The 21,126-nt window shown below is 48.2% G+C and overlaps 2 protein-coding genes across 3 annotated transcripts in view; one reads left to right on the top strand and one right to left on the bottom strand.

Annotated features, from left to right (window-relative positions):
* Positions 1 to 679: 679 nt before the first annotated feature.
* irak3 (interleukin-1 receptor-associated kinase 3) lies at positions 680 to 9,833 on the top strand. Of its 2 annotated transcripts, none has more exons than XM_079734833.1 (13): positions 680 to 855; positions 1,118 to 1,300; positions 1,566 to 1,636; positions 1,718 to 1,772; positions 2,283 to 2,467; positions 2,843 to 2,907; positions 3,007 to 3,121; positions 3,667 to 3,785; positions 4,161 to 4,362; positions 5,303 to 5,365; positions 5,682 to 5,852; positions 6,317 to 6,836; positions 9,150 to 9,833. In XM_079734833.1, exons 1-13 carry the CDS (start codon positions 723 to 725, stop codon positions 9,272 to 9,274), a joined length of 2,007 nt encoding a protein of 668 aa, XP_079590959.1. In that variant the 5' UTR covers positions 680 to 722; the 3' UTR covers positions 9,275 to 9,833. The 2 variants fall into 2 exon arrangements, with proteins under 2 accessions (XP_079590959.1, XP_079590958.1); XM_079734832.1 differs by having other exon boundaries at positions 1,118 to 1,318.
* Positions 9,834 to 11,366: 1,533 nt separating this feature from the next.
* Positions 11,367 to 21,126, bottom strand: part of LOC307075111 (filamin-C-like) — a gene marked incomplete at both ends in the record, with an annotated part of 69,709 nt that continues 59,949 nt past the window's right edge. Inside the window, 10 exon segments of the mRNA XM_079735616.1 lie at positions 11,367 to 11,554; positions 13,043 to 13,255; positions 14,247 to 14,465; positions 14,922 to 15,098; positions 15,981 to 16,113; positions 18,150 to 18,265; positions 18,631 to 18,768; positions 19,199 to 19,262; positions 19,264 to 19,475; positions 20,590 to 20,856. Of these exon segments, the coding sequence (XP_079591742.1) occupies positions 11,367 to 11,554; positions 13,043 to 13,255; positions 14,247 to 14,465; positions 14,922 to 15,098; positions 15,981 to 16,113; positions 18,150 to 18,265; positions 18,631 to 18,768; positions 19,199 to 19,262; positions 19,264 to 19,475; positions 20,590 to 20,856 (1,727 nt within the window).

Below are 21,126 nucleotides of genomic sequence, written 5' to 3'. Positions count from 1 at the left end.
GTCCCCACTGAAACCATCTTCCATATCCGGACTGACTGACCACTCATCGGCTCAGACTGCGTCTGTGCCCATGGAGGAAATCAGAAGAAAACCAACTTAGTTTACGCCACTCGCATGAATCTTTTACTTTCTGGGTCGTCATTTCATGGTTGAATGCGTTTAATATAAGTCGATTTGGATAACTCGTCAGTGAAATAAATGTGATACCCCGTATGAATGAATAATGTATGATAATAATCTAAATAACAATAACATTTACATTCAGGGCATTTAGCAGAAGCCTTTATCCAAAGCGTGTAACATTAATAATTAAGTAACAGTAAACAGTAAAATAAGCGTATAACATTAAACAGCGTATAACAGTAGGTTAATAGTAAGGTCACACAAAGCTTACAGTAAGCAGAGGCTTTTATCCAAAGCGTATAACAGTAATAGTAAAGTAAACAGTAAAGTAACATAACAATATAACATTAACCAGCGAATAACACCAGGCTACTAGTTACATATCATGGCAGTAGGCTACAGTAATAACCATGCATCGCCCTTGTGGTGGGCTGTCACGTTACAAAAATGTGTTCCGTCTTCATATCTGTCAGGCTGTTTGAACCCGACTGAAACAAGGGGCGTGGGCATTTCCAGAATTTAGCAATAGGCTGCTCACACATTACACACACACTGCTACCGCTCCACTCTTTACTGCGACGCTCGGCCTGACGAGACCGATGGACAAAATGACCAGACCGATGGACAAAATGGACCGTACCACTTTCCTGTACAACGTGCCGCCCAGCCTCATCGAGCACTTGTGCAAAATCATCGACAGCGGAGACGACCAGTTCGGCTGGCGCGGATTAGGTGAGAGACCACAGGGATAGAGATAACTCTCTCTATGGCTCTGGGTGAGAAGTTTAACGGGTCTGCTCACATGCAGAGCACAGGTGGTGGACGTTTTCCGGATTAACGTCGTGCATACAATACAACCGATACATCCCGAAAAAAGTTGATGCAAACTTTATCGTGTTCTATTTCAGCTATTTCCTTATAAGCTTGTCCTACCATAATATAGCTAGACTTATATTATATCATAACTATCGTTTTATTTTCTCTTCCAATTAAGCCGCGCGCATCGTGCCAAGCTGGCTCGAGATGCGGCGCGCGGAGCGGCTCGAGGCGGCGGGCAGGAGCCCCGCGCGAGAGCTGCTGTGGACGTGGGCTCAGCAGAACACGACCGTGGCGGACCTCGTCCGGGTGCTGGAGGACATGGGACACCACTGGGCGCTGCAGCTTTTTGTCCAGCCAGGTGAATCACTATACTACGGTTAGAACACCTTCTCTGAACACCCTTACTGTACCAACAGCGATATATTGTTTCTCTTTCGTCTGACTAAATGTATGCCTACTTATTGTAAGTCGCTTTGCATAAAATAGTCTGCCAACCCTGCGGTGGCTGTTTGTGTGCGGGGTGGTCACTTCCTCTTTGGTCGGGCGTCATTGCGTTACGTGCATGCATCAAAACAAAACACGCATGATGCTCGTGTATCAATTTGATGCTGTGTGCGTTTTAGGTCATTGTAGAAGGCCGACGGACGATCTACCGGTGTCACGTGGGCACTTTTCGCCGCCGGTAAAGTGCGAGGTAAGATGGGTAAAATGTGTTGAAATGATCTCTAATCATCATCTTGTCACGTCACCGATAATAGCCGTTCTTTCTGAATAGGAATCCGATCAACTGGACGAGAGCTTTCTCCATCAACTGGGACTGCTGAGATTTGGTGAGTGGGCAACGTGACGCATGGTTGATTTGTATTTGTAAACCGCGACCTGTTTTGATACGGCAGCGTCATCGTGATAAGAAGTAGATTGATACGATTTGATAATCGTTTTGTTATCATCAAATATCAAATTGTTTCACAACATGGTATGTATGTAATGCTTGGCTCTTGTCCAACAAGCCCCACTGTAGTAACACTGTTATAAATGTCTAAATAGTTTCGCTGCTATAGGTTTTAAATAATTTGACGCTTAAGCCATTACAGGTACCTACGTAGGCAGATTATTACGGCACCTCTGTGATAATCTAAGGTTTTTAAAGTAACATAAAGTCTATAAAAATAAATGCAATCTGTGACCGTAGCCAAGGTTGCGTGACTAACGTGACACGCACCACATTCCCGACAGCATTTAATGATTCCAGCGTGTGGGCGTGGATTTGCTTTGTAATGACTGGCAGAGGTATGCGGAAGTTTCTTACCTTCTTTACCTTTCACTTTCCGCGCTCCCAGCTCCTTTTTCCAGCTCCATCGGCTCGGAGCCCGAGGGGACCGAGAGACGCGCTCTCACCTACGATGACGTCGTAGGAGGAACCGGGCATTTCCACCACGACTTGAAGATCGCAGAGGGCAGTCTTTCAGACACATACAAAGGCACGTCGGGAACTGAAACGTTTGTTGTCAAGCGGTTCAAAACGGTAAGCACCTAAATGAAGAGGATTACGACGATGATTATGGCAATGATAATAATTGTTGTTATTATTATTATATAAACTAGCCAGCTCACTATAATGAACCATAAACGGTTGGCTTTGGGCGGCATGTGGCTCAGGAGATAGAGCGGGTTGGCTGGTAACCGGAAGGTTGCTGGTTCGATCCCCGGCTCCCCCTAGCGGAGTGTCGAGGTGCCCCTGAGCGGCTGTCACCTTGCGTGGTTGACGCCGTCGTTTGGCAGCATTGTAAAGCCCTTGGTCTGGCCACTGGTTAGAAACGAGCTGAATAAGTGCAGTCCATTTACTTTGTGAGACAGCGATAGAACAACGTTTCTGTGTTATTTATTTGATATTCTTTAGGGGAATGATCCGTTGTGGAAAGAACGATGGGATTCATTCACCAGAGACACAGAAGTCCATCACTTGTACGTATGCAATCCCACGGGCACTTGTACATCTGTCTGCGTTCAGCTTGGCTCGTTCAACGGTGAGCTAATGCTAACCGAGGCACGCCATCTTAACAGGTTTCAGCATCCAAACATCTTGGATCTGTTGGGCTGTTTCTCGGAGGACGGGAACCACTGTCTGGTCTACCCCTATCTCCCCAACGGATCTCTGCATCACAGACTACACGACCTGGTCAGTGACCGCTTGAAGTTCCCTTTCAGGCGGTGCTTTTGTTTAAGTGTCGTTTTAAGTTGTGTTTGTTTGTGGGATATCGATAAACCCTGGCCTTTGAAGTTGAAACTTGAAAGTGAGGACATTTTGAGTTCTGGCGGTTACGTTCGTGGAGATTGCAGCAATATAATGACACAAAACCTGATAGGGTCTCTTGGAGAAGTAATGCTAATGCAAACATATAAAAAAATTGAGTATTAGTCTGATTAGTTTTGGATTTTTTTAATGAGAGGAATTGTTTCAACATGTTTTTTTTTTAATGCAGAGGATTTATTTTAACTTCTTCCTGTAGTAATATTAATCAATGATATTGGCAGTTGGTCGATGTGTTCAGGGTAGGAAGGGGGGGGGAGGGCAGGGAAACGTTGTCATCATATAAGCTGCTTGGTCAACTAACAGTGGAAGTGGGGGGAAGAGGGTCATGGGGTGGGGGACGAGAACGGGACGAGGTGGAACCTTATGGACTGTTTATAGTGAACCTAGTCTTCCTCACCCTCTTCCTCCAGGGGCCGTCCCACCCTCTGTCCTGGCAGCAGCGTCTGTCCGTCATCAAAGGGGCAGCCAAGGGTCTTCACCACCTGCACACAGCTCAGCCCCAACCCCTCATCTGTGGCAACATCACCAGGTACACACACACACACACACACACACACACACACACACACACACCTGCGCGTGGATCTGACCCAAAAAGATCAGCAAATAATAGAGCTATTTGTGCAAGAACGACACAACTATAAATACGTCTCACACTCACACACCTTCTCCCCGTGACACACAGCCGCGGCCACACACAGTGCTGTTGCTCAATTGACACGGCCTCATTCTGTTTTCTCGTTAGTCATTCTTAAAAGGTGTTTTGGGTACGTTTTCAAAGCCAATATTTGAGGGTGGTATGTTAGAAACCACTACCGTGCATGAGGGACAAACTAACGTGAGATGGGTGCCCCAGTCTTGCCTGTCCTGTCTCATCCCAGTCTCCCCTCCCTTCACCGCCCAGCGCCCATGTGCTGCTGGACCACACCCTGAGGCCCCAGCTTTCCAACGTGGGCCTTTCCCGCCTGCGCCCGCCCCCCCACCCCCGGCAGACCAGCGCCCTCACCACCCAGAGTATCCACGGCAATCTGGGTTACCTGCCCCCGGAGTTCATCCGCCACGACGGGAAGCCCTCCTGCGGCCTGGACGTGTACAGCTTCGGCATGGTGACCGTTACCCCGTACCCTTGAGCAAAGCGTTGACCTTTTTGAGCCGGGGATCGAACTAGCAGCCTTCTGGTTACAGCCGTCAACCCGCTCTACCTCCTGAGCTGTACGCCGACCCCAAAGCATACAGAATGCGAGTAGATCGGGCAGCATTTTCCATCGTTCGCACCAAATGTTTCAGAACTTTAACCGGTTTGTTTATTTAGTGTTCCGGAAATATAATTTCAATGAAATGGCAAAACTTTGGTTAATGGAAGCAGCTTTGATTCAAAGCCAGCCGCAACATTACAAACGGTTATTTTGCTGTTCGTCTCGATCACTGTCGAATGTTTCCATACTGCAGACATATTACGGTAGCCCCATAAAAAAGAAGAAGGCTACAGCTACGCGTTCTCTCCACTTTGCACATCAGGTTTTCCCCCGTTTGAAAGCGCATGACTTGAAACTTATAGATGCACTGGTGCACTAAAGTCATCGTCAAAATGAAACCTTTGCCCCAATACTCGGTATCGCTAATGAATACATTAAATAAAGAATAAAAAGACAAGGTACTTAAAAAAAAAAAAAACCACTGCTGGCTTCTTCAAGTTTAAAGTGTAGCTCTGTTTGGTTTAAGACAGAGTTTTTGGCCTCATCACAGATTCTAGACAGACAGATATAGAGATAGACGTGTTTGGGACATTAGTACATTGGTGAATTAAAGAGGTGGTTTAGTGGGTTTTAGTTTCCAAATTTGTGTGAAAAAGGTGACAGTATGAATGCAGTTCTTTGAATGATCAAAGTCCTTGATATCATCTAAGGCCTTATGTCAGTTTGCCCAAAGCGATATTTTTGCATCGAACTGCATATACAAAATCCCCGTCTTGATGAGACTGTAGTTTGACCCCAAATGGCTTCCATAACAGGAAATAACCTAAATAAATATGTTTATTTTGTAAAGGTCATGATGGAGACAATCACAGGCCGCAAGGTGGTGGAAGAAACACCGAAACGCTCGCTCCTGGTGAGTCAATCTTGTGAAATATATAGTAATATAAGTATACAGTTAGCCTGGCGTTAGCCTGACGTTAGCCTGTTTGCCCAATGTTTAGCCTGTTTGCCTGACGTTAGCCTGACATTAGCCTTACTCTTAGCCTGACATTAGCCTGACGTTAGCCTTACGCTTTGGCTTGCTAGCCTCACATTAGCCTCACGCTAGCCCGATGCTAGCCTGATGCTAGCTTGACGCTAGCCTGAGGTGTGTTTATTGTGTGATTGTTGTGTGTGTTTGTTGTGTGTGTGTGTTCGTTGTGTGTGTGTGTGTGTCGCGCGGCCGCCAGAGGGACGTGCTGAGCTCGGCGCGGGATGACAGCGGCGGCAGCGTGGACTCGTGCGTGTGCTTCCTGGACGGGAAGGCGGGGTCCTGGCCGTACCCCACTGCCCGCAGCCTGCTGCGCCTGGCGCTGGAATGCACCGCCACGCGCCCCCGGAACCGGCCCTGCATGGACACCGTAAGCTAGCCCCGCTAATTGGAGAACTGAAAACTGGGGTTTTCTGAAGATACTCTATAGTGCTTGCATCAAATAGTGTTCCTGTTAAAATGATCACCAAAACAATGAGATCACGCCACATGAACACACCCAACTCTTGGATAGGCTTGACTATGAAAGGGAGGATGGAAGGAAGCACTGAAGCACCTTTCCTGAGCTTTAAGAGGATCCAAGCAGCTCATATCACGGCTGCCAGCGACACACGTCCAGTGAACTCCAATCTCCTTTCCAAGGAAAACAGAACAAAAGTATTCAACCACATCCGTACTCTCTGTGGTCGGCCTTCACCAAATGTTTCACTTCCTGGTGTTCATTGAAGTAAAAAAGTGTCACATTGATTTACAACCTTTGTCTGAAGCCTCGTTGTTGTTGTTGTTGTTGTTGTTGTTGTTGTTGTTGTTGGCGACGGCGATCCTGACCCTTAGGTGCTTCGGGAGTTGAGCCAGCTGCTGCCGGTGCCCAGCCTGCTGTCCCCAGTCCCCCCGCCATTCAGCGCCGACAGCGGACGAGACCCCCACTGCAGAGAGCCGGGTCTCCCCTTGACCTCCCACCCCCCCTCAACCCTAACCCCACTGCCGCCGCCGCCGGCGCCGCCTGTCAGGCCTAACCCTCCGTCCCAAGACGGGTACGACGACGGCAGCGACGGGGCCTCCGGCCTCGGCCCGGACTCGGCCAAGCCGCTGCCCCGCGAGTTCAGCCAATCGGAGCTGATCTTCTGGAGCAGCTGTGAGCACGCCCAGGGGCGCCACGGGACGGACGGCGACCTGATGGCTCCGGCGCCGGGCCGGCTGACGGAGGCCGTGGTCGGGGAGGTGGAGGTGGCGGCGGTGGATTTGTACAACAGCTGGCCTGTTCAGTGCAGCTGCCAGGCAGACTCTGGGGAGCAGGGCTGTGAGGACTGCAGGGCCAACGGGTTCACGCTAGAGCACTCGGACACACCGCAATGTGAGTAGGAGCTTATGTTACAACATCACGCTGTGAGTAGGAGCTTATGTTACAACATCACGCTGTGAGTAGGAGCTTATGTTATAACATCACGCTGTGAGTAGGCGCTTATGTTACAACGTCACGCTGTGAGTAGGCGCTTATGTTACAACGTCACGCTGTGAGTAGGCGCTTATGTTACAACATCACGCTGTGAGTAGGCGCTTATGTTACAACATCACGCTGTGAGTAGGCGCTTATGTTACAACATCACGCTGTGAGTAGGCGCTTATGTTATAACATCACGCTGTGAGTAGGAGCTTATGTTATGATATCACATAACATTTAGTAGGAGCTGATGTTATAACATCACACCGAGTAGGAGCTTATGTTATAACATCACTGTGTGTATGAGCTTATGTTATTGCACTGTGTAAGAGCTTATGTTATGTTATCACACTGTGAGTAGGAGCTTATGTTATGTTATGTTATTGTATCACACTGCGTAGCAGGTTATGTTATGTTATCACACTGTGAGTAGGAGCTTATGTTATGTTATGTTATTGTATCACACTGCGTAGCAGGTTATGCTATGTTGTCATGGCACATTGAGTAGGAGGTTATGTTATCACAACACACTGAGTAGGTTATGTTAGAAGGCTAAGTTATGATATCACACAGAGAAGAAGATTATGTTATGTTATCATACACTGCACTGAGAGTAGCAGGTTATGCTATGTTATCACACTGAGAGTAGGAGGTTATGTTATCACAACACACTGAGAGACACACTATGTTCTGTTATCGTACCACACTGAGTAGAAGGTTATGTTATCACACTGAGTACAAGCATGTTATATTAGCACCACACTGTTGAGTAGAAGGTTATGTTATGTTATCGTACCACACTGAGTATCAGGGTATGCTATGACACTGAGTACAAGCATGTTATATTATCATACAAGACACTGAGTAGAAGGTGATGTTTGGTTATGTTGTCACATCACACTGAGTAGAATGTTATGTTGGAAGATTATGTTATGATACCACACTGAGTCTGAGGTAAGGTTATGGTAGCACACTGAGTAGGAGGTAATGTTATGATACCACACTGAGTAGGAGGTAATGTTATGATACCACACTGAGTAGGAGGTAATGTTATGGTAGCACACTTGAGTAGGAGGTAATGTTATGATACCACACTGTGAGTAGAAGTTTATGTTAATAATTAATGGCCGAAACAGGAAATGTTTGTCCCGAGCTTGTCTTGAATGAAGACAATCAGCCCCTGTGTCCACAAGCGAAACGTTTGTGGCTTCTCCAACACTCCGAACAGACACGTAGCCGCCACCTTTATAAAAAAAGGAATTGCAACTTCCCCCCGCTTAGAACGTTTGAATCTTTTCAAAGAGGGAAATCAACCTTAAAAACAGCAGGAAAGTCAAGATTTAAATCCAATGAATGAGGCGTCCTGACTGACAGACAAGTCTGAATAACAGGAAGTTTGACACCAGTGTGCAACGTGTCGGGACCAACGAGTCAACGAAAGTGTCTATGTGGAAGTGGAACTCATTCTTTATATATTTCTTGCCCTACAACTGGCGATATAATAGTGCAACGCTGTTATCACTTTTATTCTGAAAGGCAAACGGAATATACTTAACTTCCACTGACGCTTACAGACTGAGAAAAGAGTCCTGTTCATGAAAAACAAAAAGGTATACAATGCTCAGCTGATCCTGAAGTCATCACAACCCCAATGTCTGAACAACCCCGAGGTCCTGAGGTGCACTGAAGGGACAAACTAATAACAGTACCATCGATATTACCTCGAGAGCAATATTACCAGCTCTCGAGTGACTGAAAGCTTCTCTTGAGAGTTTGAGGTATCATTAGTTCTCAATGAAAACCTCTCAGAATTCTGAGATAATAAACAAGTTTATTCAAAAAAAACAGGGCATTGTTTTTCCCCCATTGAAACATTTTGCAGAATTCTGAGACAATTGTCATTAATTCAGAAAAGCAAGAGTAGAACTTATTTTCCTAAGTGATTGCATCACGCTTCCGTATCTATCAACTCGCTAGCAAACTTCCAATATTCATACCACCATTCCTGATTTCTGCTACCATCACACTTAGGGCCTTAAGCAGACGTTTTTATCCAAAGCAACTTTCAATAAGTACATTTTTAGAAGAAGAGAAACGATATAGTAATAGAGTGTAGATGAACTCTGAACAAGTCTCGAGTCTTTTGCGGAAGCCGTCGAGCGACAGACCACAATACAAATGGACCACAATAGCTCCATGTTTCATGATTCTTTATTTCTTCCTCAGTTTCGGAAGCGGCGTGCTACAGCTCGTGGAACGCCGTGGAGAACCCGGCCAAACAGACGCTCAGGGCCAAACTGGCACTGTACAACGAGGGCGTGCTGAACACGGAGGAACTGGTGTCTCTCTGAGGGCCTTGGGGCCACTGGGCCACACCCTCTGTCCCTCATTCCTGTTTTCTCGGCACCTGACTTTTAAGGGCGTGTAAAATGTTACACCACCAGACAGTGACACAATGTTACAAATGTCAAACTAAGTGTACGATTTGGATTTTTTTATTTGATGGTCTAATCTGGTTTCGCACACACACAAACACACATACCACACACACACACACGCAAAGACACACAAAAGAAAAGTATTATGTTACATTAATTCATCTAACGTAATGAATTCATCTACAAATGTTACTCAGCTTACACTGCCTTATTTTGTTACTTAGTTATTCTTAAAAAGGTGTTTAAGGTACGCTTTAAGACCTATTATTTGAGGATATTATGGTAGAAGCGGCGTAACCATCCCGTCAGCTATTAGTGAGGGAAATGTGTCGGGATGCTCTCAATTTCAGCCACAGGTCACAAATGACTGCAGATAATCTTTTACTAGTTCTCATTCTGGAAGTGTTTTATGTTGACTATTGTTGTTTCTTATTAATTTAAATACATTTATAATAAATATTTGTACCTGCTTTACACATTTGTGTGTAGCTTCCCATGTGACCAGTAATAAGTAAGGAAGTAAGATTAATTCTTCCCGTCAACTAAGATAAGGACCAAAAAGCACTAGATGACGTGAACACACGTAGCTTACGTATACGTTCCAGATAAAACAGCAATTTAAGTATGCGTGCTTATGTTTGTGTTCATGACTAGGCCTCAGGTTTTATGGCGCTTGACAGAAGTGTGACAACAGAAGTGCGATTAGAAACAGTTGGCACTGATGAGTCATAGCGGAGATGATTTCATTTCATGATGGTGAGCGTCATTATTGTTGTAGAATATTTTATGATTGTTCGTTTCGAAGATAGGCCCGTCATTCATGCACAATACTTACTGTTATCTCTGCTTATTTTTAAAGCTGGTTCCTTTCATTCTCAGCTCAGTAAAACCCCAAACTTTGCATTGAAACATTTTATTATTATTATGCCTGCACAATCTTGCCAAAATATTGGATTACAATATCAAACGTATTCAGATTTTTTTTTCTTTTTTTAATCATTTTTGATACATATAAAATAACTATAAAACATCACTCTATGATATCGTATCACTGTTTTGTTTTTTTTCCAGCGTTCACACATTGAATCGATTGTCGTGTCCCAATCCTGTCTGGTTACAAAAAAAGAAACTCAACAAAGAACACATCTCACAACACCTTGCTAGTTCACACTGATGAACTCGATAGAACAAACCGTCAGAAGATTGACTGCGCTTTAGTTCAACTGGACTTTCTGTCAAAGAAAACGATAGGCTCTGAATAAATAAAATTAAAAAGGGTCACAAAAGCATGTATGCAAAAGCATGTATGTTTCATATGTAGTTTTAACCCAACTCGTCCCCCGATCACACATTGTGGGATTATTTGAATAACTAGCATGTAGACAAAGGAAGTAGTAAGTAAAAATGTCCATCTGAACCGAGTTCTCCAATTTTCACCATCGTTTTTATGAGTGTTGGTTTAGCTTAGTGAGATTTGGAGTTGCATTGAGTCGCTTTAAAAGGGCAAGTTCGCAGAAAAGTGTATTAACCACGTTAAAGCATTTATCCACAACAAACCAAACACCAACTTACCCAATAGGCCTTTGTCTCAGAGTCGTCACAGTCAGGGTGAACACAGGTGTATCTCATGATGTTAATTATGGCCACAGTCATACCTACACACCACTAATTATCTATATGAGCTACACCTGTTTTCAGTCCTTACGGCGAAACCTATGAGTTTATTGCTGATGAAGGAATTTAACTTGGCACCGGGGCGTTCGATCAGTGAGCTTTGAGAAACGTTTAGACTGCATTACAGCTTCACACTCCCTCCTGACCTTCCTGTCCCAGACACATTTAGAGTTCTAACTTCTGCTATTCTGGCCAGGTTTAAAAGGGAAATGAAATCAGAGAAATGAATGAAAGGTTTGAACGGCTTCTCCGGTTCTGCTTGTGGATGTACAGAAGGGAAGTAAAAAAAAACGACTCAAAAACGCAAAAGGTGTCGCCCCCCTCGGTTGTCCTAGGGCACGGTGACGTGGAAGGGGCTGCCCGGCACGTTGTCGTCGCCCCACTTGACGATGAGGATGTAGTCGCCCTGCTCCTTCACCGTGTACGTCACGTTGTACATCCTGTTGCCCATGTGCTTCACGTACACCTCCTCGCACGGCGTCTTGGGCCCGTGCACGCCCACCATCAGCATGTTGGTACCTGAGAGGGGGGGGGGGGGGGGGGGGAGGGAAAACCCAGAGACGGTTCACTGTGTGTGTTTATGTGTGTGTGTGTGTGTGTGTGTCTGTGTGTGTGTGTGTGTGTGTTTGTGTGTGTGTGTTGGCTGCGAATCTGGGGCAGTGTTTGTGGTTGAGGTCTGGTTAAATCACCTGGCCCGAGTCAGAATGGTTGGGCTCTGGGGCTGGGTGAGGCTGTGCACGTGCAGCAGGTTAAACCACACACTCCTGCATGGCATCATGGAGCTCCAGAATAGGTCACCATTAGCTACAAACTTCTAGAATAAAAACCGGCTTCAAAGAGGCCCCACATTTGGCGCCAGTGTAGCAAGCTCTGTCGGTTTACGGTGGATGTTCCTAGTTAATGATACATAGCCTGCTGCCACATGTTGCCAGCTGGGAGAACTCTCCCTGAGTGTGTCTGTGTGTAGACAGCTGGTATAACCGGTACACAATGTTTACTCAGTTCCCCCACAGCCCAATCGGACTCTGCCAGGTGAGGCTGCTCAAACCAGCTTAAACCATTTTAAGTCATCCACACATACACAAGCACAGAATCTGTTTTATCTTCTGTATCGCACACTTCACAGAGGCCTGCGAACATAAGGTAAACACTACCAAAAGGCATTTCAAGGGTGTTTTCCTTCCCCTTTGTCCTTCCATCCGTGTGCCGCTCTGTCCAATACTGTGTTGACTGATGTTGGCATGGTGACAACACAACTTCAATATAATTTGAGGAAGTGAAATTGATTTCAATAGCTGATGTGCATTCCCACAAAAAAAAAAAAAAAATCCCTTGACTGATTTTAGCTACCTGGAATACCATGGTAACGAACAATGTTACGAACGCTGACATGGCAAGCGTGCGTAACAAAAATTGCAGATAATCGTTCACTATGACTCTATTTGAAACTGTGTTTTAATATTGACTATCATTCTGTTTTTCATTCAAATTTGTCATTCCAAATGTATTAGTTATTGAATTTGGAATAACTAATAAATAGTTGTACCTGCCTCGCATAACCTAACCAGTACTAAGGAAAGTGTGTTCAGAAAACCATTAAATCGTTTTTTTCAAGGACCAAAACGAGCTATCTGACGCGTACACAAATGACGAATTATTATATTTTTTGTGCTTATGTGTGTTTATATCTCACACACACACGCACACAAACACACACACACACACACACAGGAACACACAAACACTGACTGACTGACTGAATCTCACACACACACAGACACTGACTGACTGACTGACTGACACACACAGACACACACTGACTGACTGACACACACACACACAGACACACACGCACTGACTGACTGACTGACACACACACACAGACACACACTGACTGACTGACACACACACACACACACACACACACACTGACTGACACACTGACACACACACACAGACACACACTGACTGACTGACTGACACACACACACACATGCCTGTCCCTACCTGCTCTGCTGCAGTCCACGGTGAACATGTTCTTCTGGCCCACGAAGGCCTTGGAGAGCCCCGCCCCCCTGGAGACGGCCTTGCTGGCGTCGGAGGAGAACTTTGGCAGCGAGGGGAACCCCCCCCCGATGGCGGCCTGCGAGGACTTGCTCTCCGTCTCCAGCAGCACGGACGAGGTCTCGTGGAGGCTGTGGCCCCCGGACAGACAGGCACCTGGGGTGGGGGGGGAGAGACGGAGGATTCGGCATCACACAGTGAATATGACCTGCTCATAGAACCTAGTCAGTAGCAGGGAGGGGGGGGGGAGAGAGAGAGGGAGAGAGGGGGGGGGGAGAGGGAGAAAGAGAGGGGGGGGGAGAGGGAGAAAGATAGGGAAGGGGGGGAGAGGGAGGGAGAGAGAGAGAAAGAGGGAGGGAGGGAGAGAGGGAGAAAGAGGGAGGGGGGGAGAGGAAGGGAGAAAGAGATGGGGGGAGAGGGAGAGAGAGAGAAAGAGGGAGGGAGGGAGAAAGAGGGAGGGGGGAGAGAGAGAGGGGGAGAGGGAGGGAGGGAGAGAGGGGGGGAGAGGGAGAAAGAGAGGTAGGGGGGGAGAGGGAGAAAGAGAGGGAAGGGGGGGAGAGGGAGGGAGAGAGGGAGAAAGAGAGGGAGGGAGAGAGAGAGAGGGGGGAGAGGGAGAAAGAGAGGGGGGGAGAGGGAGGGAGAGAGAGGGAGAAAGAGGGAGGGAGGGAGAGGGAGGGAGAGAGAGGGAGAAAGAGAGGGGGGGAGAGGGAGAAAGAGAGGGGGGGAGAGGGAGGGAGAGAGAGAGAAAGAGGGAGGGAGGGAGAGAGGGAGAAAGAGAGGGGGGGAGAGGGAGGGAGAGAGAGAGAAAGAGGGAGGGAGAGAGAGGAAGAAAGAGAGGGAGAGAGAGGGAGAAAGAGAGGGGGGGAGAGGGAGGGAGAGAGAGAGAAAGAGAGGGAGGGAGAGAGAGAGAGAAAGAGAGGGGGGGGAGAGGGAGGGAGAGAGAGAGAAAGAGAGGGAGGGAGAGAGAGAGAGAAAGAGGAAGGGGGGGGAGAGATATCAATCTTTTGAATTGGTTTGTGCATCTTCGTGTAAACCACGATGGGGAATTTCTAATAATCGAGGAAATGCGTTTTTTCGTTTTTTTTTTTTTCGCTCAGTGTTGTCTTTCTTTGGCTGTGATCGATGAACACCCCCCCCCCCCCCTCACCTGACACCTTGGCCTTGAAGGGGCTCCCCACGATGTGGCGGGGGCCACCGTAGCGGATGGAGATAAGGTAGCTCCCGGGGGCCATGGGGGTGTAGGTGACCCTGTATCCCTCGGGACACTCCACGCAGTCCATCTTCACCTTGGACGGCCCGTCGATGGTGAGCGAAAGGGCCCCCGAGCCCGCGTTGCAGGTGCTCACGGAGAACTCCGACGCCGCACCTGAGAGCCAGACGGGAGCGATGAGGAGGCGGGGGGAAGAGGAAGGGACGGAACGGAAGGAGGGAGGATTGTTTAACGGTAAAACGTTAAAACTGTCACATAACGTAGGTCGACTTTAGCTCACTACGGCTCGGGGCCAAACTTGTGAGCCCGTCAAACGCAAGCCGTCGGCGGAGAGTGTTTCATTAAAAAAGTGTATTTTCAAATGTCTGAGCTGCATTGCTGGTAAACCGGCGGGTGTTAGATTTACTGCAATTCAACCAAAGTGACCGTTCATACGCTGACAGTCAGCCGCGCAGGGCCACAGCCGGCTCGTCAGGAGCAGTCAGGGTGAGGCGTCTCGCTCAGGGACACCTCGACACTCGACATTACCAGCTAACCGGCTAACCAGCTAACCAGCTAACCAGCCAGCGGCCCTGAAGCTCTGCTACAGGCCGGCCCGTGGCGGCTCCTTACCCGTGGACCCCCCCTCCAGCCCGGGTCCGAAGGCGGACACCATGCCCGGGTCGCCGGCCTGGCCTGGGTCGCCCACGCGGATGTTGAAGGGGCTCCCCGGGACGTGGCTGCCGTTGAAACGCACGTCGATGGAGTGGACGCCGTTCTCCCGCGGGATGAAGCGGATGGCGTACTGGTCTGAGGAGGGCACAGCAGAACTATTATGGGATGTGTGAGGATGAGGATACGGTGACTCTATTTGACTCTGTCGAGTCCTTCGGCATGCCCGTAGCTGGCTATGAGGTCATTTTTTCTCGAGATAAAAATACGATTTGCAACTAAATACAACTGTATACAAATTCAGAGGTGGAGAACACAAAGTAATTCAGTTGAGACCTGTTACTTTGTGTCTGCCGTGTGGGACATCTGTTGTTGCGTGGGGGAGGCGAGCAAAACCTCCCCCCCCCCGGCAAACAAAACTGAACCCCTGCAACTGAAGCAGCAACTCCCACCCCCCAACCTTACCATTTTTCCAACCCCTGCCCTGCCCTTTAGTAGTACGCTCTCGTCCAAATCGACTGGCGGTGAGTTGAGATGCCAAAAAATCAAAATGGCCTCCCACAGAGGCTAGCTCAGTAATGCTCTCAGAGGATTTCACGCACTCACAGTTGACGATCGGCTCGGCCAGTTTCCACAAATACCACCAGGTGTGAGTGTGATCAGCCGTTACAAGCCGTTTGGAAAATCGACCTCTTCTGACATCACAAGTGGGCGTGTCCACCTAGATGTTTGCTGGATAGATGAGCAACGTTTGCTACGGTCCACTGGGTAAGCTGGTAGACTGATCTATCCGGCACACATCTAGGTGGACACGCCCACTTGTCATGTCAGAAGAGGCAGATTTTCCAAACGGCTTGTGTGAAGGGGACATATCACACCTGGTGGTGTAATATGTCCCCTTTAAATCCTCCCTACAGCACCTTAACGGAGCTAGGAAAAGGACCGTTTGTAATGAGTCCATGTGGGGAACTATGGGCGGGATTCTAATCGTTTAATGGTTGTCGGGCTCCGGCGGCGTACCGCTGTCGAGCTCGGTGACGTAGCACTCCTCGATCGCCCCCGAGGGCGTGTGGACCTTAGCGTCGACCAATCCCCGCGCTCCGTTCAGCTGCACCGCGAAGGATGCCTCCTGGCCCACCTTCAGACCCATCTCCTGGAGGGGGGGAGGGGTGGAGGGAGAGGAGTTAGAGAGAGAGGGGTGAGGGAGAGAGAGGTGGGGGAGAGAGAGAGAGAGAGAGAGAGAGAAAGAGAGAGAGAGAGAGCGAGAGAGAGCGAGAGAGAGAAAGAGAGAGAGAGAGAGAGAGCGAGAGAGAGCGAGAGCGAGAGAGAGCGTGAGAGAGAAAGAGAGAGAGAGAGAGAAGGGAGCAACGATGAGAAGGAGGTGGGAGGTGGAGAGGTTAGAGAGAAAGAGTTGGGAGATGAGAGATAGGGGAGAGAATGAGAGAGAGTGAGAGAGAGATCAATGGCGCAAGCGATGAGGTGGAGAGATAAGGGAGAGGGGGTGAGAGAAAGACAGCCACAATGTGAGTCAGCAGAGTACAAAGTGACTGAAGAGAATGATAAACATCACATTACAGACTTTCAGAATGAGGGGACGGAACCAAGGGATGTCTGAGGGAAATTAGTTCACACGGTCCAAATTTGGTTTGTGTGTGCGTATACGTATACATGTTAGGTGAGGATAATCTTAATCGACATCTAGGGTTGGTTGGCCACATTTATCAGCAACCATTGAAAACCACAATCAACTCTTCTCACTCATAAATCCATAAATACACTACTTAACATACACACCGATACGAACATTTAAAAGGGCAGCTGACTCACCTCCCCTGCTGATTATAAAAGGTATTTATAGAGTCTGTAAAAGTGGTTCCTCAAATATAGAGGATGCTACCTCTGAGAGATATGACGGCATTTATAGTTCATCCAAGGATATAGCACCCGTCTCCAGTCCGTGACTTCAGAAACTATATTAAGATGTTTTATCTCCCCCACCTGGTTCTACGATGGCCCCCCGTCCTACTGCAGGGGCCCGTAACTGACTCGGCCAGATTCTGTTCAAGGGTTTGCTCCCCAATGAGTTACGCAGACAAGTTTAATATTTACTGATATACTCTACGTCCAATTCATCTAGCATTTTGCCCTTGACTTCACGAGAAACTGCCGATCAGTTTTGTACATTAATTCAGATACAAGAATAGAGATAGGCGGGACGGTTTGAATACATAATGGCTCTTCTGGAAAGGGGTTTGTTAAAGTGGTGAGGAATCCGAAAGAGACAAGCTCCTGCTCCAGAATGTTCTGGGAGGTTGTTCAGGTCCAGTAAAAATGTCCGGTCTCACGGCGAAGAAATCCAACCAAAATTTATCTGATGCTTCCCAGAGTATAGTTTATGACAACATGTTGTAACCTTTACTGCAGCCAATAAAGCTATCAGTAAACTCACTTTCTCGCCATTTTCTCTGCACACAAGGAGAAAAAAGAGGGACTACCCTGGTGTGTGTATTATTCTACATAGCACAGGTGGTACTTTAAGGGCTATGACATAGCTTAGCTCAGGTGTACTTTAAGGGCTGTGGTGTCATAGCACAGGTTGTACTTTAAGGGCTGTGAGGTCATAGTTCAGGGGTACTTTAAGGGCTGTGGTGTCCGAACTCAGGGGTATTTTAAGGGCTCTGGTGTCATAGAACAGGTTGTACTTGAAGGGCTGTGGTGTCATAGCTCTGGGGTACTTTAAGAGTTGTGGTGTCATAGCTCTGGGGTACTTTAACAGTTGTGGTGTCATAGCTGTGGGGTACATTAAGAGTTGTGGTGTCATAGATCTGGGGTACTTTAAGAGTTGTGGTGTCACAGCTGAAGGGTATTTTAAGGGCTGTGGTGGCCAAACTCAGGGGTATTTTAAGGGCTGCGGTGTCATAGCACAGGTGTACTTTAAGGGTTGTGGTGTCGTAGCTGAAGGGTACTTTAAGGGCTGCAGTGTCGTAGCACAGGTGAACTTTAAGGGCTGCAGTGTCGTAGCTGAAGGGTACTTTAAGGGCTCCGGTGTCGTAGCTCTGGTGTACTTTAAGGGCTGCGGTGTCGTAGCACAGGTGTACTTTAAGGGCTGTGGTGTCGTAGCACAGGTGTACTTTAAGGGCTGTGGTGCGTAGCACAGGTCGGGTCAAGCTGCGGGGGCCCGGTCCTCACCTGCAGGCTGGTGACGGTGAGGCCCTGCGCGCCGTCTGACAGCGTGGCGATGGGGACGACGAACGGCGAGTCGGGAATGTTCTCGTCGTTGAACTTGATGGAAACCTCGTAGTCGCCTGAGGGAGTAGGGAGGTGATTGGTCCTCGTTTCGTCTCGGCAGTTCAGGTTCATTGTTCTCAATAATAAGTCATGAATAAATCATGTTTTAATTCATTCTGGTTTCAGGTTTTGGTTTAATATCAGAGATAACTAGTCGTATATTTGTTATTCACACAAATATAGGTTTAAGGAAATAGTTATATAACTAAATTTGTTCATTCATGAAAAACAGCAAAATTCTGAACTCATTTTAGTTACTACATTTTTCTGAAAAAATATTCTGGCAACCACTTCCTGTCCCCCGTTGACCATAACCTGCTTACAATAACTTTACACAACAGTTTTTTCCTTTCTTCAGTAGCACACAATGCGTTCCTCTCACCAGGCTCCTGTACCACGTAGGCCACACCGCAGGATCCGTCCTTCCGGTCCTCAAAGGTGATCTCCGCCTTGCTGGGACCTTCCACGGCGATGGACAGACCCCCAGCCCCGGCCTCCCGGGTCCAGATGCTGAACTCGGCTGCAAAAAGTGGGCGACACCGGCAGTTCAGTTTTACTGCCCTCTTGTGGTGTACGGCCGTAAATGCATATAACGGTAATTGAGGCAGGGTTGAACTTCATTAACTTCACCCACTGAGCGGGGAGTTTGACAGTGAACTTAAGAGTTCATTGTGATAATAAATTAACGTATAGAGTGTTTGGTACATTAAAGGTCTACATTTTTTAACCAAATATGTATTCATATTATTAGTATTAGTGAATCATCTTCCCCATTATTATAATTCTTCTTATCAATCATTTATGTATGTATTATTATTTAAATTAAAACAAATTCAATGTTCTTGAACTTTCCAAAGAAGACCTGAAGTACAAATGATAACTAACACAATTAAAGACAAAAAACGACAAAACTCAAACCACAGTTTAAAACAAAGATGTCCGCCACGCACCCGGTATCCCGGCGACGCCTCTGTCCAGCCCCGTGCCGCTGGCCCTCACCTTGTGGGACCCCCCCCTCGCCCAGGGGCCCCACGGTGAACTGGAAGGGGCTGCCGGGGACGTGCTGGCCGCGGTACTTGACGTTGACGGTGTGAGCGCCCATCTCCGTGGGAACGAAGCGCACGCTGTAGGTGCTGTCGTCGCCGCGGACGATCTCCGCCTCTTTGGTCTGACCGCCGGGGCTCGTCACCTGGGCCGTCATCTCCCCCGACGCCCCCCCACTCTCACCTGGACGGGGGGGGGAGGGGAGTGTGTGTGTGTGTGTGTGTGTGTGTGTGTGTGTGTGTGTGTTTGTGTGCGTGAGGGTGGGATGTGTAGGTTGTGTGTGTTGGGGTGTTTGAGGTGTGTGTGGATGTGTGTTGTGTGTGTGTGGGTGGACAGTGGGGTGACAGGTGTGTGTGTGTGTGTGTGTGTGTGTGTGTGTGCGTGAGGGTGGGATGTGTAGGTTGTGTGTGTTGGGGTGTTTGAGGTGTGTGTGGATGTGTGTTGTGTGTGTATGGGTGGACAGTGGGTTGACAGGTGTGTGTGTGTGTGTGTGTGTGTGTGTGTGTGTGTGTGTGTGTGTGTGTGTGTGTGTGTGTGTGGAGGGTGTGTGCGGGGAGTTAAAGGGGAAAAGAGGACATCGTGGATTGCTTTAGTGCTTGTAGAAATTCCACGGGTAATGAATGCTTTGGGGGGAAATGCAACCTGAGCTTTACTAGGCACTTTCTGTTTTATATAAAGCTCAAAGTAAATGGAGACAACTGGAGGTACTATCGCTCTGCAAGCTGGATTAAAGCATTGAAGAATAGAGAATAAGCTTCCTTTTTGAGTTGAATTGCACCTTCTACACGAACGCACACACACACACACACACACACACACACACAGCTTCTATCTCTCACAAACACAAATAAGCACAAACACAAACACACACACACACTTTCTATCGCTCTCACACACACACACACACACACACACTTTCTATCTCTCACACACACACACACACACACACACACACACTTTCTATCGCTCTCACACTCACACACACACACCCACACAAACACACTTTCTATCTCAAACACACACAGACACTTTCCATCTCACATACACACACACACAAACACACTTTCCATCTCACTCGCACGCACGCACGCACGCACGCACGCACGCACGCACGCACGCACGCACGCACGCACGCACGCACGCACGCACGCACGCACGCACGCACGCACGCACGCACGCACGCACGCACGCACGCACGCACGCACGCACGCACGCACGCACGCACGCACGCACGCACGCACGCACGCACGCACGCACACACACACACACACACACACACACACACACACACACACACACACACCTTCCTGCAGCTGCTGCCGGCTGCTCTGCATGCCGCTGAAGCCGGTCAGGCCCTCGGGCCCCAGGAAGTCTCCGAAGGGGTCCCCGGCCCCGAAGGGGGCCCCGGCCACCTGGGTGCTCTTCTCCACGCGGACCTCCCTCTTTGTCTCCCCCCCGCGCGTCTTGCTGATCTCCGTGCGCTCCGTGCGGGTGTAGGTGTGGCTGCTGCGGGTGAAGGTTCTGGTCAGCCGCTCCTGGGCCGACACCATCTGGAACCAGTTCCCTGTTGGGGGGTCGTTTTGGTTTACTTGTACGGCTCCCTAATCTGTTACAGCCTCAAAGGGTTTCCCGGACACCGCCCCTCATCCCCGGGGGAGGATGAAGAGGGATCTGACAGGTCTGGGGTGTTGAAGCACATCTTGGAACGGTCCGTCAACTTTACGGCATATTTCATTAGGGAGAATTATTAGAATTATCTAAAGAATAATGTTATTGTAAAAAGTATTCTCCCTGCTTCTCCCTCTCCCTCTCCGTCTCGCAAAAATCCAGCTTC

The sequence above is a fragment of the Pollachius pollachius genome (assembly GCF_949987615.1).
Source record: "Pollachius pollachius genome assembly, chromosome: 4".
Classification (NCBI taxonomy): Eukaryota; Metazoa; Chordata; class Actinopteri; order Gadiformes; family Gadidae; genus Pollachius; species Pollachius pollachius.
The sequence above is the reverse complement of the archived record's forward strand: the minus strand, read 5'-3'. Positions and strand labels throughout refer to the sequence as shown.